Source organism: Muscardinus avellanarius (genome assembly GCF_963383645.1).
Source record: "Muscardinus avellanarius genome assembly, chromosome: 1".
Lineage (NCBI taxonomy): Eukaryota > Metazoa > Chordata > Mammalia > Rodentia > Gliridae > Muscardinus > Muscardinus avellanarius.
This window is the reverse complement of record NC_137786.1, coordinates 173,472,361-173,491,504: the sequence shown is the minus strand read 5'-3', so window position 1 is coordinate 173,491,504 and position 19,144 is coordinate 173,472,361. Positions and strand designations below refer to the sequence as shown.

Sequence of the window (19,144 nt, the reverse complement as noted above, 5' to 3'; positions counted from 1 at the left end):
ATTGATATTAACTTCTTCTTTGTGCTCCCACTGCACCCTGTATCATCAGCAATATGACATACCATATATATATATATATATATCCCTGTATCTAGTATAACCTATGCTTCAAAAGACAAGATTTGTATCTTTTTTATCTATGTATGCAATAAAAGCTTACTAAATATGCACCTTCTTACTTATTTTTTGTGGTACCGAAGATGGAACCCAGAGGCATTTTACCTCCAAGCGACGCCTTATTTTTTATTTTTTATTTTGAAACAGGGTCTCACTCAGTTGCAGAGGGCCTCACTAAGTAGCTGAGGCTGTCCTCAAACTGAAATCCTCCTGTGTCGGCCTCCCAAATGCTGGGATTACAAGTGTGCGCCACCATGCCCGGCTTCTTATTTTCAATATAAACCCATTCTGCAGACATCAAACTATTCTTACACATAAACCACTTTAGCCGCTGTTCATCTCAAGATCTTCTTACCTTGTAGTAATGTTCCAAGAGAATCCTGACTACTCCCTCCACGCTTTCTGCTTCAACAGGCTTTCGGGCAAACTGGAGTAGGTACTGCAAAGCATCTGCTGGGGATGAAGCTTTACACAAGTCTATGTGGAGCGCGGCAGATTTGCTTGGTTTTGTAAGTCGAAGTTTCTTTGTAGCGATTTCCTCCTGTTGTTGCTGTAAGAAGACAGAGCAGATTAGACCTAGTATGGTAGTATACAAACTTAACTGCCTCATTTGATGGAAATCATTTTCACTTATACCAAATAACATATTTAGCTAATAAACCTAGACTGAAGAATAACAATATTATAAACTACATAATGAAGGCACTGGATTAGAGTCACAATTTTGCCTTTCACAAGCTTCTACAACTTTCAGTACGTCACTGAATTTCTGTATATCTTGGTTTCTCTGTAAAATCAGTATGCTAACATTTTGTTATACCTATCTCTGAGGATTATTGTATATTTAGGGTTAAGAGGCCACATAAAAGATCTAACCCATTTTTTCTCTTTTTTTGTGGTATTGGGTGTAGAACCTAGGGACATTCTACCTCTGAGCTACACGCCCAGCCCTATTTTTTATTCTTTATTTTGAAAAAGGGTCTCACTGAGTTGCAAAGGGCTTCACTAAGTAACTAATGCTGTCCTCAAATGGCAGTTCTTCTGTCTCAGCCTCCCAAATGTTGGGATTACAAGCGTGTGGTACCTGAAGCTGGCCTCTAACCTGGAAATCTCCTGTCTCAGCCTCCCAAGTACTGGGATTACAGGTGTGTGCCATCATGCCCAGCTTTACCCCATTCTTTATTAGAAAAGAAAGATCAAAAGATCAAAACAGGTAACTTTCCAAATAAGAAATAAAATTGGATTTAGGGTATAACTTGGGGGGTATAATTCTGGGTTCAATCCCTACTGCTCAAAGGTAGAATGCCCCTGGGTTCAATCCCTAGTGCCATAAGAAAAAGAAGAAAAAAAAACAAGAAAGGAAAATCAGTTTGGGATGTAGCTCAAAGGTAGACTGCCTCTGGGTTCAATCACCAGTATCATACCCCCCAAAAAAAAGTCTTTGAACAACTTCAAGGGAGAAAATCATTGCACTCCTTCGTCGGTGAGCTGTTGCAACAATGAAGAGCCCTACCACCAAGGACCCTTTGAACCCCGACCGCTTGTCCCTGGAGTTTGGGGAGCAGCAGCAGGGAAGGGCTCTGCGACTGGGGTCGGCTGCAGCTGCCTCAGTGTCCACATCTGTAAAAACAAGCGTGCAAATGTAACCTGATCTAGCATAGTTGTGTAAGGGCACAAAATCAGATGAGGGATACGACAGTTCTGCAAATTGCAAAGCGCTATTTGTTTCTTCTAAATTAAAAAAAGTCAACTTAATAGCTGCTTAATCTAACACGCCCACTAATGTGCAGTCTCAGGGAAGCAATGTCAGAGAGTTAGCAGTCGACACAATCGATGGCGTCTGTCCTGGCAAAGCTCCTGAGGTCTGGACACACTTCTCTTTCCCCGACGGATCCTGGGACCTTTCCTGCAGGAGCTTACCTGAACCACTTTAGTGAACTCTTCGTACACTCGCTTTTTCAGGTGCGCCGCCATGGCTGCGCGCGGGCCCTCTCGGCTTCCGTACACGCCTAGGGAGAGCCGGAGAGCCGTGGGGCGCATGCGCGCCCGAGGAAGCCGCCGCTATCCCACAAGGCAGCGGGGTGTCGGGAAAGAGAGGCCGCTTCCGGCCGCTGGGCGCGTCGATCTGGCAACCTCCGAGCGCAGTCGGGAGGCGGCGCGTCCTCCAACGGGAGTGACGGAGGGAGGAAGATCCGGAGAGAGGCGAGGTGATCATCCGGAGCTAGAGGGAAAACGTGGAGCTGTGTCAGTGCTAGAGACGCGAGTGATGGAAGGAGCCCGATCTGACCTTCCCATCGTCTTTTGCTGGCTGGAAGTTTTGCCCTTAGCTCCAGCTAAGCACCAGCCCTCTCTCCCCTGCCGGATCTTTTCCTGCTCCCTCCACACCACGGATTCAAAAGTTACCCATCCTTTAAGGAATCAGTACCTCCTCTGATAGCTCTGGTTCAAAAAGCATACCAGAAAGCTTCAGGCTAGTGGTCTCAGTTATAAATTCGCTGAAAATGCCTAACCTTACAAAGATGGTGGCGATGGGATGCAATCATGCTAACAAGTTACAGACTAAAGTGTGTACACCTGTGTCAATAAATTCATGCTCAGGATTTGCAGCCTACGTGAAATTTAAGCTATTTATTGTTTCGGTTTTTTTCAACAGTTAATGTGGGGTGTTTAAAAACGAGAGGTTCTGGGTACAGAAGACACAAGAGGGAATAAAAAATATCTTTGTTCTCAGCCGGGCGTGGTGGCGCACGCTTGTAATCCCCGCGCTTGGGAGGCGGGGACAAGGAGGGTCGCGCAGGTTCGAAGCCAGCCGTGCTGGCTTAAGAGACCCTGTTTCAAAAAATATATAAAATAGGTCTGGGAGTGTAGCCCGGAGGAAGAAGGGCTTCCAGGAACCCCAGTACCACCAAAAAAAAAAAAAAGGTCCTACAGTCCAATTTGGAAGACAGACACTGAATTATTGTTTGAGGATAACCTAAATGTGCTGGATGAAAGAATGTGGTTCAAACAAACCTAATATTCTCAGGGTGCCTTACGGGAGCCTTTCAAAAGAAATTAATCTTAATCCCCATCAATCCTCATTACCACACACGAAAAAAATTTTTTTTTAAATTTCTTAGGTTCTCAGCAGTTTTTGGTCCAAAGCAAAATAAAGCAGCAAGCAGTGTCTTCTTTTATAGTCCCTATCGTGTGTGTGTGTGTGTGTGTGTGTGTGTATTTATTTATCTAGACTAGTAATGTCCTTATTTTTGTAGTTCTAGGTGATGGAGATTGAGCCTGAATTGATGTTAATAAGAGCTGTATTAATTGCTAATAAGAACAAGGTTTTATACTTAGGCAGAACAATAAAATCCTTTTCTTTGCCTCTAAGCTATCAGTCAAGAGCTGCATCCAGGATTGACCTTGATCAGCTAAAAGTTGGCTTTTAGCCCAGGTGAACATGGAATGTTAAAACACAAACACCTACACTTAGTAAAAGAACTATATAAGCTGGGCTTGGTGGTGCATGTTTGTAATAGTCATACTTAGGAGGCTGAGACAGAGGTATCCCAGGTTCACAGCCAGTCTCAACTACTTAGGCCCTCTGCAACTTGGACTTTGTTTCAAAATAAAGAATAAAAAATAGAGAAGGGGTATGTATATCTCAGAGGTAGAAGGCCCCTGGGTTCCATTACAAAGGAGGAGGAGAAGGAGGAGGAGACGGAGGAGGAGGAGGAGGAGGAGGAGGAGGAGGAGGAGGAGGAGGAGGAGGAGGAAGAGCAGGTCGCACGCTTGTAATCCCCACACTTGGGAGGCAGAGACAGGAGGGTCGCTCAGGTTCGAAGCCACCCTTGCTGGCTTAAGAGACCCTGTTTCCAAATAAAAATATAAAATAGGTCTGAGAGTGTAGCCCGGAGGTAGAAGGAACCCCAGTACCACCAAAAAAAGAAAGAAAAGAGAAAAGAAAGAGAATTATATAGAATTATAGAGAGAATTATATAAAGGAATTATATATATATTAGACTAAAGTTAAAGAACCTAATATTAATTACTAATTACACAAAAGAGTAATAGCCCAAAGTCTCCATACTTTAAAGGGCTATATTCCTGTCTTCCTTTTCTTTCACTATAAAACAACTTTTCAATGTAATAAATAACTTCTAGCTGGGCATGGTGGCACATGTTTGTAATTTCAGTACTTGAGAGGCTGAGGCAGGAGGATTGAAGATTCTCGGCCAGCCTTAGCAATTTAGGCCCTCTCTCCTCAACTTAGTGAGACCCTGTTTCAAAATAGAGAATAAAAATAGGCCTGGGGGTATATGTTGGGGTTGAATACCCCTAGGATCCATCCCCAGTACCACACACAAAATAAGAAATCAATAATTTCTAGCATATATATAGAGAGAAAAAGGCTGAGAACTTACCAAGGACTCAGGTGGGCGAAACATGCTTTGAACTTCAAAGCAGGCATAAACATGTAGCCCCTGACCTTGCTAACCAAGCAACACATTTTGATCAGTGATCTAACAAAAAAGGCTTACACTGCAGAGATGATTGGCAGGCCTGCACCTGCACTGAGGAGGAAAGGGAAATTACTGGCTAAGCAGGATGGGAGAAGAGAGATAATGGATTCTTATTTTTAAAAATGTATGCATTCAGCCGGGCGTGGTGGCGCACGCTTGTAATCCCCGCGTTTGGGAGGCGGAGACAGGAGGATCGCGAGGTTCGAAGCCAGTCGCGTGCGCTGGCTTAGAAGACCCTGTTTCCAAATAAAAACATATGTCTGGGAGTGTAGCCCGGAGGTAGAAGGGCTTCCAGGAACCCCAGTACCACCAAAAAAAAAGTATGCATTCAAACCGGGCGCGGTGGTGCATGCTTGTAATCCCAGCATTCGGGAGGTGGAGACCAGAGGATCACGGTTTGCAGATAGCCTCAGCTACTTAGGGAGGCCCTTCACAACTCAGTGAGACCGTGTTTCAAAAATAGGGTGGGGGTGTGGCTCAGAGGTATAATGCCCCTGGGTTCCATCCCCAGTATCACACACAAAAAATTTTTAAATACATGCATCCAAAGACTTCAGTGTCTTACTTTCAAGGCACTCCATTGCATTCCTCTACATACTGCTTTGATTGTTCTCTTTTTTTCTACCTTTGTAATAATAAAACTTTGCTTAAGCATGCAGCAGTGTAGTTCTGGCTATTTTTTCTAAACTAGCTAAGAACAAGAACCCACGGTGACATCACAAACCGTTACACTAGATATTGAACCCCAGGGCATTCTGCATCCCTAGTCTGTGTGTGTGTGTGTGTGTGTGTGTGTGTGTGTGTGTGTGTGTGTGTGTTGCTGGGGATTAAGCCAAGGGGCATTTTTACCTCCAAGCTACACTCCCAGCCCTTTTTATTTTTTATTTTGAAACAGGATCTCACGAAGTTGCAGATGGCTTCACTAAATTGCTAAGGCTGGCTGAGAACCTGATATCCTCCTTTCTCAGCCTCCCAAATACTGGGAATACAAGTGTGTGCCACCACAGCTGGGTTTGGGTTTTGTGTGTGTGTGTGTGTGTGTGTGTGTGTGTGTGTATGTGTGGTGTCTGGGAATGAAACCCAGGGGCATTTGACCTCTGAACTACACCCCCTGCCCTATATTTTTTTTAAATTTTGAAACAATCTCAATAAGTTGTTGCAGCAGGCCTAAGTAGCTGAGGCTGTCCACAAACCGCAATCCTCCAGTCTCAGCCTCCCAAATGCTAGGATTACAAAGTTATGCCACCATGCCCGGGTTAGTTTTTTATTTTATTTGCTTCATTTATTTATGTATTTTGGCAGTACTGGAGTTAGAACCCAGGAGCATTCTACCTCCAAGCTATGCCCCAGACCTATTTTTTATTCTCTATTTTTAAACAGGGTCTCACTGACTTGCAAAGGGCCTCACTAAGTAGCTAAAGCTGTCCGCAAACTCAGATCCTCTTGTCTTAGCTTCTCAAGTACTGGGATTACAAGCATGCACCACCATGCCGGCGTGTTTATTTTTTGTAACAGGGTCTCACTGAGTTGCAAAGAGCCTTGCTAAGTAGCTGAGGCTGTCCGCGTGAACTGCAATCCTCCAGTCTCTGCCTCCTGAATGCTGGGATTACAAACTTGTGCCACCATGCCCGGCTTGGGTTGTTTTGTTTTTGTGGTACTGGGGGTGGAACCCAGGGGCTTTTATATTTTATTTGGCAACAGGGTCTCACTAAGTTGCTGAGAGCCTCACTAAGTAGCTGAGGCTGGCTTCGGACCTGCACAATCCTCCTGTCTCAGCCTCTGAAGTGCTGGGATTACAAGCATGCACCACTACGCCCAGCTTGGGTTGTTTTTTGAACTAAGGTCTTGCTATATTGCTGAGGGCTTTTCTAAATTGTCAAGGCTTGTCTCAAACCTGAGACCCTCCCGTCTCAACCTGCAAAGTACAGGTGTGCGCTCCCACACCTGCTGTAGTTTTTATCTTTAGAAGTTCAATTTAGAACTTTTATATCTTTTGTATTCCTGTTTAAAGTTCAGTCTTTCTTCCACTTTCATTTTTGTTATTGCTGTTGTTGTTGTGGTACTGGACATTCTACCTTGGAGCTACATCCTCAGTGTGTGTGTGTGTGTGTGTGTGTGTGTGTGTGTTGCAACACTGGAGATTGGACCCATGGACATTCTACTCTGAGCTACACTCCCAACACTTTTCTACAGGTGATGGCATCTTTGCCTGTCATCCTTCAAATGAATTGGGCGTGGTAGTACATACCTGTAATCCCAGTACTTGGCAGGGTGAAACAGGAGGATCTAAAGTTCTAGGCCAGCCTCATTTATTTCGTGAGGCTTTCAGCATCCTAGTGACTTGATTCAATATAAAAAATAACTCTTGCTGGGCGTGGTGGCGCACGCTTGTAATCCCTGCTCTTGGGAGGCAGAGACAGGAGGATCACGCAGGTTTGAAGCCAATCGCGCTGGCTTAAGAGACCCTGTTTCCAAATTTTAAAAAGTATAAAAATAGGTCTGGGAGAGTAGCCTGGAGGTAGAAGCGTTTCCAGGAACCCCAGTACCACCAAAAAAATAAAATAGCGCTTGGGAGGCTGAGACAGGAGGATCACACGGGTTCGAAGCCAGCCTCAGCTACTTAGTGAGGCTTTCAGCAACTTAGAGAGACCCTGTTTCTAAATAAAATATTAAAAAAAAAGGTATGGGAGTATAGCCCAGAGGTAAAAAGCCTCTGGGTTCCACCCCCAGTACCACCAAAAAAATAAAATAAAATAATAATAATAAATAACTCTTTTCCTCCCTGCCTTTCTGTGGTTTTGCCACCATCATGAGTAACAAAGTAAACACCCGGACCAGGAAATTGATGACCAACTGCCTATTTCAGAGGAAACAAATGGTCATTGATGTCCTTTATCCTGGGAAGGCAACAGTATCTAAGGCAAAATTTTGGGAAAAATTTGTCAAAATGTACAAGATAACACCAGATGTAATCTTTGTATTTGGATTTAGGACCCATTTTGGTGGTGGCCAGAAAACTGGCTTTGGCATGATTTATGATTCCTTGGAGTGCACAAAGAAAAATGAACCCAAACAGACTGGCAAGACATGGTCTGTTAGGAAGACCTCAAGAAAACAGTGAAAGGAACACAAGAACAGGATGAAGAAAGTCAGGGTGACTGCAGAGGCCAATGTTGGTGCTGGCAAAAAGCTGAAGGAGTAAAGATCTTGAAATGACTTTATCTGCAGTAACTATGCAAATTTTTAACGAGGATGAATAAACTGTAAAAATTGCAAAAATAAAAAAATAAGCCCGGCATGGTGGCACATGCTTGTAATCCCAGTAATTTAACAGTTTAATTCTTTCATTACTCGTTTTTAAATTTTGGTAGGAGTGGGGGTGTAGCTCAGTGGTACAGTGCTCACCTAACATGTATGAGACCCTGGGTTCCATTTCATATAGGATGCATGTCTTTTGCTTCCTATATCTGAGAATTCTTTGTTTAGTTGCCTAATGTGTATTGTGCTAATCCCTATTGTTTTTATTTATTTTTATTTTTATTTATTTATTTTTTGCGGGTTTGGGGATGGAACCCAGGGGCATTCAACCTCCGAGCTACACCCCCTGCCCTATCTTTTCTTTATTCTTTATTTTGAAACTGGGTCTGAGTTGCAGAGGGCCTCACTAAGTAGCTGAGGCTGCCCGCGAACCGCGATCCTCCAGGTCTCAGCCTCCCGAATGCTGGGATTACAAGCGTGCACCACCATGCCCGGCTTATTTTTATTTTTTTAATTTTTTTATTGGTGCATTGTATTTATACATTATAATGGGATAAAAAAAAAACTTGTGTAGGTTCTATTGTTTTATATTTTTCCCAGTTATTCCATTGAAGTAGGATAAATCTCATGCCAATTATTTTATCTTGGCCAACAAGGGAAATCCCTAAGAATATTTATTATACATTCTCTTTATATATACCATTCCTTCCAACTTTGGGGTGTGAGTGTGTGTGTGTTTTACTGGGGATTGAACCCAAGGATATTCTACCTCCAGCCCTCATATACACCCTCAGCCTTTTTCATTTTTTTGTTTGGAAACAGGGTCTTGCTAAGATGCTAAAACTGGCCTCGAACTTACCTCCTATCTCAGCCTTCCAAGTACCATGATGACAGGTGTGTGCCACCACATGTGTCAAATGCCTTTATTCAGTTACTTTCTAAATAGAGCAAGTCTCTCTGACATATCACAAATAGGTGTGGCTGCCTCACGGTTCTGGCTCACCAGAATGTAAGCAGATGTCGTTGGGTAAGAGACTTCTGGGAAAGTCCTATAAAAGGAAGGATATTAGCTATCTTTTTCTGAATAGCAAACTACTCAAAAAAAAAAAAAAAAGCAGTTTGTTTATTGTGGTCCTGGGGATGGAACCCAGAGGCCTCTATCTCCGGGCTACACCCCAGACCTATTTTATACTTTATTTGGAAACAGGGTCTCACTAAGTTGCGAGAGCCTCACTAAGTAGCTGAGGCTGGCTTCGAACCTGCATGATCCTCCTGTCTCAGCCTCCCAAGTACTGGGATTACAAGCATGCACCACCACACCTGGCTAAAGAGCAGTTTAAAACATCATCATCTAGCTGGGCATGGTGGCACATGATTGTAATTACAGTACTTGGGAGGCTGAGACAGGAGGATTGCAGGTTTGCAGCCAGTCTCAGCTACTTAGGGAGGCCCTCTGAAACTTAGTGAGACCCAGTTTCAAACAAACAAAGACCATGCCTATAACACCAGTACTTGGGAGGTTGAGATAGGAAGATGACAAGTTCAAGATAACCCTCAGCAACTTAAGGTGAACCTCATCAACTTAGTGAGAGCCTGTTTCCAAATAAAATATAAAATAGGTCTGGGAATATGGCCCAGAAGTAGAAAGCCTTTGGGTTCCACCCCTAGCACCACCAATAAATAAACAAACAAACAAACAAACAAATAAAATAGGCTGGGATGTAGCACAGAGGTAGAATGCCTCTGGGTTTAACTTCTAGCGCGCACACACACACACACACACACACACAAATAAAAATAAAAAGAGTACAGCTGATGTGGTGCACACCCATAATCCCAATACTGGGGAGGATGAGACAGGAGAATCACAGGTTTGAGGACAGCCTCAGTAATTTAGTGAGGCCTTCCACAACTTAGTGAGATTCTATCTCAGAATAAAATAAAAAATTTGGCTGGATTTGTAGCTCAGAAGCAGAATGCCCCTGGTTCCATCCTTAATATCATGAGCACAGAACACACACACACACACACACACATGCACGCACACACAAACACACACAGATAAATTAAGAGTGTATCAATAGCTGGGAGTGGTGGCACAAGCTTGTAATCTCAGTATTTTTGAGGCTAAGAGAGGAGGATTGCGATTTGCAGACAGCCTCCGCTCCTTAGTGAGGCCCTTTGCAACTCAGTGAGACCCTGTTTCAAAATAAAGAATAAGAGCCGGGTGTGGTGGCACACACTTGTAATCCCCACACTTGGGAAGCAGACACAGGAGAATTGCGTGCGCAGTTTCGAAGCCAGCCATGCTGATTTAAGAGACCCTGTTTCCAAATTAAAAAATAAATATATGTATGTATATGTATATAAAATAGGTCTGGGAGTGTAGCCCAGAAGTAGAAGGGCTTCCAGGAACCCCAGTATCACCAAAAAAAAAAAAAAGAATAAGAAACAGGGCTCAGGGTATAGCTTGGAGCTAGAAGGCCTCTGGGTTCAATCCCCAGTACTAAAGTAAAAAAAGATAAAAAATAGAGCTAGAGGTTTAACCTGGAAATAGAATGTTCAATCCCCAGTACTGGGGTGAAAACAAAAACAGTTGTGAGGGCTTCTGCAGCTAATACTCATAGCCTCTGGTAAGAGGATCTAGGAAGCTCCTACTATAGCATCTTTCTCATGGGGGCACAGCTCTTGGGCTGGATAGACTGCATTACAAGCTGAGGCTGGGTAGAGTATATCTTTAGGTCATACTACTTTCATGGTATCCTACATTTTCCTGTTGTCATCATGCATCTCCTGCCAATTTATTGTTGAAATATAATTTATATCGTTATTGAACAAACTTCTAAGCCAAACTTATGGTTTTTGTTTGGGTCGGGTGTGGTTGCACATGGTTGTAATCCCAGTGCTTGGGAGGCAGAGACAGGAGGATCGCGCAGGTTCGAAGCCAGCCTCAGCTACTTAGTGAGACTCTGTTTCCAAATAAAATATGAAATAGGTCTGGAAGTGTAGCCCAGAGGTCGAAAGCCCCTGGAATCCATCCTTAGTACCGCAAACAAACAAACAAACAACCTTGTGGTTTTTGTTTGATTGTTTGTGTTTAGTTTGATTACTAAATATTGAGCCCACGGGAATTCTACTTTCAAGTTACCCTCCCCCAGCACTTTATTTTTATATTAAAACAGATCTCAGTAAGTTGCAGAAGGGTCTTGTTAAATTGCTGAGTCTGGTTTGGAACCTGTGATCCTCCTGTCTCACCCTGTGTAGTACTAGGATGGCAGCCATGTGCCCCCTTACCTGGACTGATGTTTGTTTTTTAAGTAAAAAGAAGATAGCTGGCTGAGTGTGGTGATACACTCCTGTAATCCTAGTCCTTGGGAGGCTGAGACAGGAAAATCGTAGGTTCAAGGACAGGTTCAGCAATGTAGCATGACTCTCAGCAACCTAGCAAGATCCTATTTCAAAATTTAAAAAAAAAGAAGAAGAAGAAAGATAGTCGAACATGGTGGCCCATGCCGCTAATTCCAGTACTTGGGAATCTGAGACAGGGGGATCCCAGGTTGGAGACCAGCCTCAGCAATCTAGAAAGATCCTATTTCAAATTAAAAACTAAAAGGGTATGGGGATGTGGTTCTGAGGTAGAATACCACATCATAAAGTAAATAAAATAAAACAATAAAAGTAACATGGTTTTGATGGCAACTTTTAATTTCGTGAGCTCCACCAGTCAATATTCAAATTGTTTGGCGATCACCACCATCTAAAGGTAAATTCATAAAATAAATCATTGGTCTTGGACCCGTATGAACTCTCAGGATAGTACCTCATCCGGGTTGCCTGGTACCCCTGGGCCTTTATATCCGATTCCAAGCAATACAGGAAGTCACTGATAGATGGGCCCTCCTTCCAGGGCCCAAACTTGACAACCGGCTGTTTTACGACCTCCAACTTCCACAGGGCCTCAGCGCACCAGGCAGCCTGCTCCTCACTGTACATTACACATACCAACACACTTGAAGTACGAACTGCCACTGCCTCGGCCCGGGCCAGACGCAGCAGGAGCTCCAGGTTCTCATAGTAGGCTGGCACTTTTAGTAAGAACTGCTTCCGAGCCACCTGCTCCCCAAAGATTTGTGGTGTATCCTCCAAGAGCTTGATCAAAGGCTGGATTTCATAGAACCGGGCCTCCTGGTACACCTCAGGGATGTACGTCTTGGGCACCTCCCCACTGCGCAGGTATTCCAGAATGAGGCTGAAATAGGTGCCCGGGCGATCGATGAAGAAGCGGCCCTGCCTGTCAGTGCAGGCTGGGGCTGAGCCTGAGAACATCTCGGAGAGCTTTGAGCCTGGGATTTTTTTTAGGGTGCCCAAGGTGGTGGTGAAGATGTGGCCCCCAACATTCAGCTCCACAACGGTAGATACCTGGAAGCAGAATGGCACAGTAAATCAACAGCACTTCTACTAGGAAGCTCTGACTTAGTAGCACAAAACCTGCAGCCTTAACCTGGGGCTGTAGCCTTTGGAAGGGCCAGGATCCCAAAGGGCATTATATTTATGCTGTATACCTCCAGAGGATGGACTTTGTGTGTGTCGGGGGGGGGGTACAGGGGATGGAACCAAGGGGCATTCTACCTCCAAGCTACACCCCCAGCCTTATTTTTTATTCTTTATTTTGAAACAAGGTCTCACTGAGTTGCAAAGGACCTAAGTAGCTGAGGCTAGCTTGCGAACCCGGATCCTCCTGTCTCAGCCTCCCAAATGCTGGGATTATAAGCATGCGCCACCATGCCTGGCTGAGGGTGGACATTTTGAGGAGATAAAATAGTTCAATTTGATACAAGAGTGCCCATTCAAGCATTAACTTTCCCATTGAGATCCCAGAACGTTTGAGTGGAAGCTGCTACGGAAGTCCCAGCAATAAGATTTCCAAACCTCTCCCACTCTCTGGGTCTCAGTTTCCTCATCTATCAAACAGGGATATGCAGCTGTTAAGTCTGGAGTTCCCAACCTGAGATGCTCATATCTAAGTATATTTTTAAAAAGAAGGGCCATGGGGTGGGCTTAGTGGTGTATGATTGTAATCCCAGTATTTGGGAAGCTGAGACAGGCGGATTGAAGGTTTGAGGCCAGCCTCAATAATTTATTGAGACCTTCAGCAACTTAGCAAGGCCCTGTTTCACAATAAAATAATAAAAAGGGCCAGATGTGGTGGTATACGCTTGTAATCCCAGCATTTGAGAAGCTGAAACAGGAGGATTGTGGTTTATGGACAGCCTCAGCTACTTAGCGAGGCCCTTCTCAACTCAGTGAGACCCTGTTTCAAAAATAAAAAGACTGAGCCAGGCGTGGTGGCGCACGCTTGTAATCCCAGCACTTGGGAGGCTGAGACAGGAGCATCGCACACGTTCTAAGCCAGCCTCAGCTACTTAGTGAGGTTCTCGACAACTTAGTGAGACCCTGTTTCCAAATAAACTATAAACTAGGTCTGGGAGTATAGCCCAGAGGTAGAAAAGCCCCTGGGTTCAACCCCCAGTACCACACAAAAATGATAATAAAATAATAATAAATGAAAAGACTGAAAAATAGGACTGGGGGTGTAGCTCGGAGGTAGAATGCCCCTTGATTCCATCCCCAGTATAAATAAATAAATATATATTTATGGTGTGCCATAATATATATAATCTCATCATTTGGGTGGCTGAGACAGGAGGATCACAGCCTCAGCTACTTAGGCCCTTTGCAACTCAGTGAGACCTTGTTTCAAAATAAAGAATAAAAAAATAGGGCTGGGGATGTAGCTCAGAGATAGAATGCCCGTTTCCATCCCCAGTACTGCAATAAATAAACAAATAAATAAATAAAACTGGGTTTGCTGGGCATGGAGGTGCACACCTGTAATCTCAGTACTTGGGAGGCTGAGACAGGAAGATCACAGGTTCTAAGCAAGCCTTAGGAATTTAGAGAGGGTCTCAGCAACTTGGAGATATCCTGTTTCCAAATTAAAAGGAAATAAAAGCCGGTTGTGGTGGTGCACACTTTTAATTCCAGTACTTGGGAGGCTGAGACAGGAAGATCACGGGGTCACAGCCAGCCTCAGCTACTTAGTGAGGCCCTCTACAACTTAGTGAAACCCTTTTCCAAATAAAGAATAAATGATCGGGCTAGGGATACAGCTCGGAGGTGAAATACCCCTAGATTCAATCCCCAGTAACACACACACACACACACACCAAATTAAAAAATATATATATATATTTTTTTTTTACTTTTTTTTTTTTTTTGGTGGTACTGGGGTTCCTGGAAGCCCTTCTACCTCCGGGCTACACTCCCAGACCTATTTTATATTTTTATTTGGAAACAGGGTCTCCTAAGCCAGCATGGCTGGCTTCGAACCATGCACGATCCTCCTGTCTCCGCCCCCCAAGTGCGGGGATTACAAGCGTGTGCCACCACGCCCGGCTAAAAATATATTTTTTAAAAGGCGTGGTGGCACACGCTTATAATCCCTGCGCTTGGGAGGCAGAGACAGGAGGATCGCGCAGGTTCGAAGCCAGCCGCGTGCACTGGCTTAGGAGACCCTGTTTCCAAATAAAAAAATGTAAAAAATAGATCTGGGAGTACAGCCCGGAGGTAGAAGGCCTCTGGGTTCCACCCCCAGTACCACCAAAATAAATAAATAAATAAAAAGAACTGCCACGGGGTGAGCCACCTGCTCACCAAAGATTTGCAGCATGAGTTTGAGACAGGAGGATTGCAGGTGGCCAGCCAACCTCAACAACTTGGTAAAGACGTCCACAATTTAGACTGTTTCAAAATAAATATAAAAGCCGGGCGTGGTGACGCATGCTTGTAATCCCAGTATTTGGGAAGCTGAGACAGGAAGATCACGGTTCGCAGACAGCCTCAGCTACTTAACAAGGTCCTCCGCAACTCAGTGGTGCCCTGTTTCAAAATAAAGAATAAAAAATTAGGCAGCGGGGGTAGCTGGAGGTCAAATGCCTCTGTGTTCCATCCCCAGAACCGCAAAAAATAAAAATAAAAAAAAAATTAAAATGATAAAGCCACCTGTAATCCCTATCCTTAGAAAGCTGAGACAGGAGGATCTCCGGTTTGAAGACAGCCTCAGCAAGTGAGGCTGTCAGAGTGATAGTCTGACAGTGAGACTCAGCAACCTAGCAAGATCCTGTTTCAAGACAAAAACAAAATAGGGCTGGGGAGCTCAGAAGTAGAATACCCCTGAATTGACTCTCAAATATCATATAAAAAGTAAATAGCCAGGCGTGGTGGCGTACATTTGTAATCCCAGTGCTTGGGAGGCTGAGAAAGGAGGATCGCACATGTTCGAAGCCAGCCTCAGCTACTAGAGTGAGGCTCTTGGCAACTTAGAAAGACACTGTTTCCAAATAAAAGACAAAATAGGTCTGGAGCATAGCCAGGAGGTAGAAAAGCTCAGGGTTCTACCCTCAGTACTACACACACACACACACACAAAAAAAAAAAAAGTAAATAAATCCCAGTACCTGGGAGTTTGAGTCAGGAGGATCAAGTTTGTGGCCAGCCACAGCAACTTAGGCCCTCTGAAACTTAGTAAGACTCTGTTTCAAAATAAAGAATAAATAAGGATGGGGGTGTAGTTCAGAGGTAGAATGCCCCTGGGTTCAAGCCCCAGTGCCAAAAATTTTTTAAATGTTTCTAAATGGAATTTGTGAACTAGGGCTATAGCTCAGTGATAGAGCATTTGCCTAGCATTTTTAAGGCCCTGGGTTTTTAAGGTCCTAGTACTGCAATAAATAAACAAATACATATGTACATATATACATAGGAAAAAACATTTTTTTTGCGTGTCTAGGGATGGAACCCCGGGGCATTCAACCTCCAGGCTACACCTATTTTTAATTCTTTATTTTGAAACAGGGTCTCACTAAGTTGCGGCATACCTCACTAAGTAGCTGAGGCTGTCTGTGAACCGTGATCCTCCAGTTTCAGCCTCCCGAATGCTGGGATTACAAGCGTGCGCCACCACGCCCAGCTTCATACGAAAACATTTTGATGGATGTTATTTCAAAATATGGGCCTAAAGCGCAGCGAGGTGGCGCATACTTGTAATTCCAGCATTCGGGAGACAGGAGGATCAGTTTGCGGACAGCCTCAGCTACTACTTAGTGAGGCCCTTTGCAACTCAGTGAGACCCTGTTTCAAAATAAAGAATAAAAAAATAGAGCTGTAGGTGTAGCTCAGAGGTAGAATGGCCCTGGGTTCCATCCCCAGTACAGCATTTAAAAAAAAAAAAAAAAAAAAAGGCCGCCGGGTGGTGGCGCACGCTTGTAATCCCAGCGCTTGGAAGGCTGAGACAGGAGAATCGCATAGGTTCGAAGCCAGCCTCAGCTACTTAGTGAGGCTCTCAGCAACTTAGTGAGACCCTGTTTCCAAGTAAAGTATAAAATAGGTCTGGGAGTATAGCCCAGAGGTAGAAAAACCCTGGGTTTCCACCCCAGTACCAAAAATATAAATAAAAATAAAAAGGGCCATTGTGGCTTAAATAATAACAGGAATATCTTTAGTGCTGTAAGACTTTCAACAGTAGGTATAGTGGGTGTAAAACTGCTTTATAAACTGTAAAGTGCGGGCCAGATGTGGTGGTATATACCTGTAATCCCAGTACTTGGGAGGCTGAGACAGGAAGACCACGGGTTCGAGGATAGCCTCATCAAATTTAGTTAGGCTCTCAGGAATTTAGCGAGACTCTATTTCCAAATAAAAAATAAAGTAGGTCTGAGAGTATAGCTCAGAGGTAGAATGTCCCAGGATTTTATCCCTGGAATCACACACACACACCTGTCAAGAATGGTGCAAGTGTAAATTGAGTTTAGCTGTCCCATGGAATTTATAAAGCCCTCCTCTCTGCCAGACCTGGGTTGAACACTAAGGATGTCCGTGAGTCTCCCTGGTACCTGGAGATCCCCACAGGCCTATGGGGAAAGGGACATGGATACAGACACAGGCCCAACATGCACAAGGCCCAGAGCTCCAATCTTAGTACCACAAACAAGCAAAACAGATGAGCATCGGGTGACTTTTAGACATGAGTCACTCACCAGCTGTCACGCTTGCAAACTGGCTTCTTGAGCAACTTTTGTTCCTTAAAATTCACTCATAGCCAGGCAAGGTGGCACAGGCCTGTAATCCCTGTACTTGGGAGGCTGAGACAGAAGAGTCAAAGGTCTGAGGACCACCTCAGCTATTAGAGATATTCCCATCAACCTAAGGAGACCATGCTTCCAAATAAGAAACAAAATCAGACTGGGGGTGTAGCTCCAAGGCAGAACACCTATGGGTTCAATTCCTACTATCTAAATAAATAAATAAATATTCACTCATACTGGGTGTGAGTGCACATGTTTGCAATCCCAGTACTTGGGAGGCTGAGCTAGGAGGATGGAAGTTTCCAGATAAATCTCAGCAACACAGAGACCCTCAGCAACTTAGCAGGGCTCTGTTTCAACATAAACATTTAAGAAGGCTGGGGAGAGCCGGGCGTGGTGGCGCACGCTTGTAATCCCAGCATTTGGGAGACTGAGACCAGAGGATCGCAGTTCGCAGACAGCCTTAGCTACTTAGTGAGGCCCTCTGCAACTCAGTGAGACCTGGTTTCAAAATAAAGAAAAATAGGGAAGGGGTTATAGCTTGGAGGTCAAATGCCATACCCAGACCCGCAAAAAAAAAAAAAGGCTGGGGATATAGTTTGGAGGCAGAATGCCACTGGGTTAAGTCCCCACTATAAATAAATAATAAACAAACAAACAAATAAATAAATGTTGGACATGGTGGCACAATGTAGGACTCACACATCCTAATACTTGGGAGGCCAAGACAGGAGGATGGAAGGTTCAAGGACAGTCTCAAGCCGGGCGTGGTGGCGCACGCTTGTAATCCCAGCATTTGGGAGGCTGAGACCAGAGGATCGCGGTTCGCGGACAGCCTCAGCTACCTAGTGAGGCCCTCTACAACTCAGTGAGCCCCGGTTTAAAAATTAAAAATTAAAAAAAAAAAATAGGGCAGCGGGTGTAGCTCGGAGGTCGAATGCCCCTGGGTTCCATCCCCAGACCCGCAAAAAAAAGGACAGTCTCAGCAAGTAGTTAGACTCCCATTAATCTAGTAAGACCTTTCAAAATAAAAATAAAATAGGGCTAGGGGTGTAGCTCAGAGGTAGTATGTCCCTGGGTTCAATTCCCAGTACCACAGTTAATAAAATAAATAAATAAATAAATAAATAAATAGGCTAGAGATGTAACTTAGAGACTGACTTCCATCCCCAGCACCACACACACAAAAAAGTCACTTACTCATTCAATAAAATGATACACATGCCTACTTTTATGCCAGGGACCTGGGATCCAGTGAAAAACAAGGAGGCCACGGCCCACTAACTACACACAATGTTTAAGTTCATTAACAAACTGTCCCACACTCTGATCAGAATTCATTTTACAGGTGAAGAAAGGAGAGCTGAGGCTGGTGAGTAAGTTGCCTGATGCCATCCAGCTGTGAAGGGAACTCTGCATTCACAGTCAGTCTGTGGCACTCCAAAGCTCGAGCCCTTGGTCATTTCTTTTTTCTATTTTTTTATTTTTTGGTAATGGGGGTGGAACCCAGATGCTTTCTACCTCCGGGCTATACTCCCAGACCTATTTTATACTTTATTTAGAAACAGGGTCTCACTAAGTTGCTGAGAGCCTCACTAAGTAGCTGAGGCTGACTTTGAACCTACGCGATCCTCCTGTCTCAGCCTCCCAAGCGCGGGGATTACAGGCATGCGCCACCATGCCCAGCTCCTTGATTATTTCATACACCACCTCCACTCCTTCCTCCATTGCTGACTCACACATTCAGCTAAGGCCCACTGCTGCAGACCTTGTGCTAAGCAGATGAGTAAGACAAAGCCTCCGCCCTCCAAGAGCTCGCAGGGGAAAGGGAAGTGATGGCTTAAACTCATGGGTGTGAGAGGGAAGCACAAAGGAAGGAGGCCTCTGCTCTTTCTGCAGATGTGTGCTGGAGGGGGCCAGGTTTCCTAGGGGCCGCGGTGGCTGCCGCTGCAGCAGTCATCTGTGTAGTGCTAACGGGCATGTTGGACTTGTGACCTGGAGATTCTACCACAGGAGAATGCAGGAGAGGGAAAGGGCTCAGGAACGTCCTTCAGTATGATTGTGGTGTGACCTCACACTTAACTGGTCATGGACTTCTTCCTCTGAGATTAAAGTACTGTCCTGGAA

General features: G+C 44.5%; 2 protein-coding genes and 1 pseudogene across 5 annotated transcripts in view; 1 reads left to right on the top strand and 2 right to left on the bottom strand.

Annotated features, from left to right (window-relative positions):
* The window catches only part of INTS4 (integrator complex subunit 4), a gene marked incomplete at both ends in the record, with an annotated part of 90,454 nt that extends 88,363 nt beyond the window's left edge, over window positions 1–2,091 (bottom strand). For 2 of the 3 annotated variants that reach the window (XM_080695252.1, XM_080695254.1), the window contains 2 exons: window positions 473–667; window positions 2,038–2,091. In XM_080695252.1, the coding sequence (XP_080551378.1) occupies window positions 473–667; window positions 2,038–2,091 (249 nt within the window). The remainder of the gene's footprint in view (window positions 1–472; window positions 668–2,037) is intronic. The other variant, XM_080695253.1, reaches the window with a different exon arrangement.
* A 5,364-nt stretch (window positions 2,092–7,455) lies between these two features.
* LOC308272974 (small ribosomal subunit protein eS24-like) lies at window positions 7,456–7,821 on the top strand (annotated as a pseudogene). The gene has a single exon. The product of its transcript is annotated as a small ribosomal subunit protein eS24-like (transcript).
* A 3,803-nt stretch (window positions 7,822–11,624) lies between these two features.
* KCTD14 (potassium channel tetramerization domain containing 14) lies at window positions 11,625–18,867 on the bottom strand (the record flags this gene model as incomplete). Its single annotated transcript, XM_080689243.1, has 3 exons — window positions 11,625–12,296; window positions 16,826–16,843; window positions 18,757–18,867. 3 exons carry the CDS (start codon window positions 18,865–18,867, stop codon window positions 11,625–11,627), a joined length of 801 nt encoding a protein of 266 aa, XP_080545369.1.
* Between the last annotated feature and the right edge of the window lie 277 nt (window positions 18,868–19,144).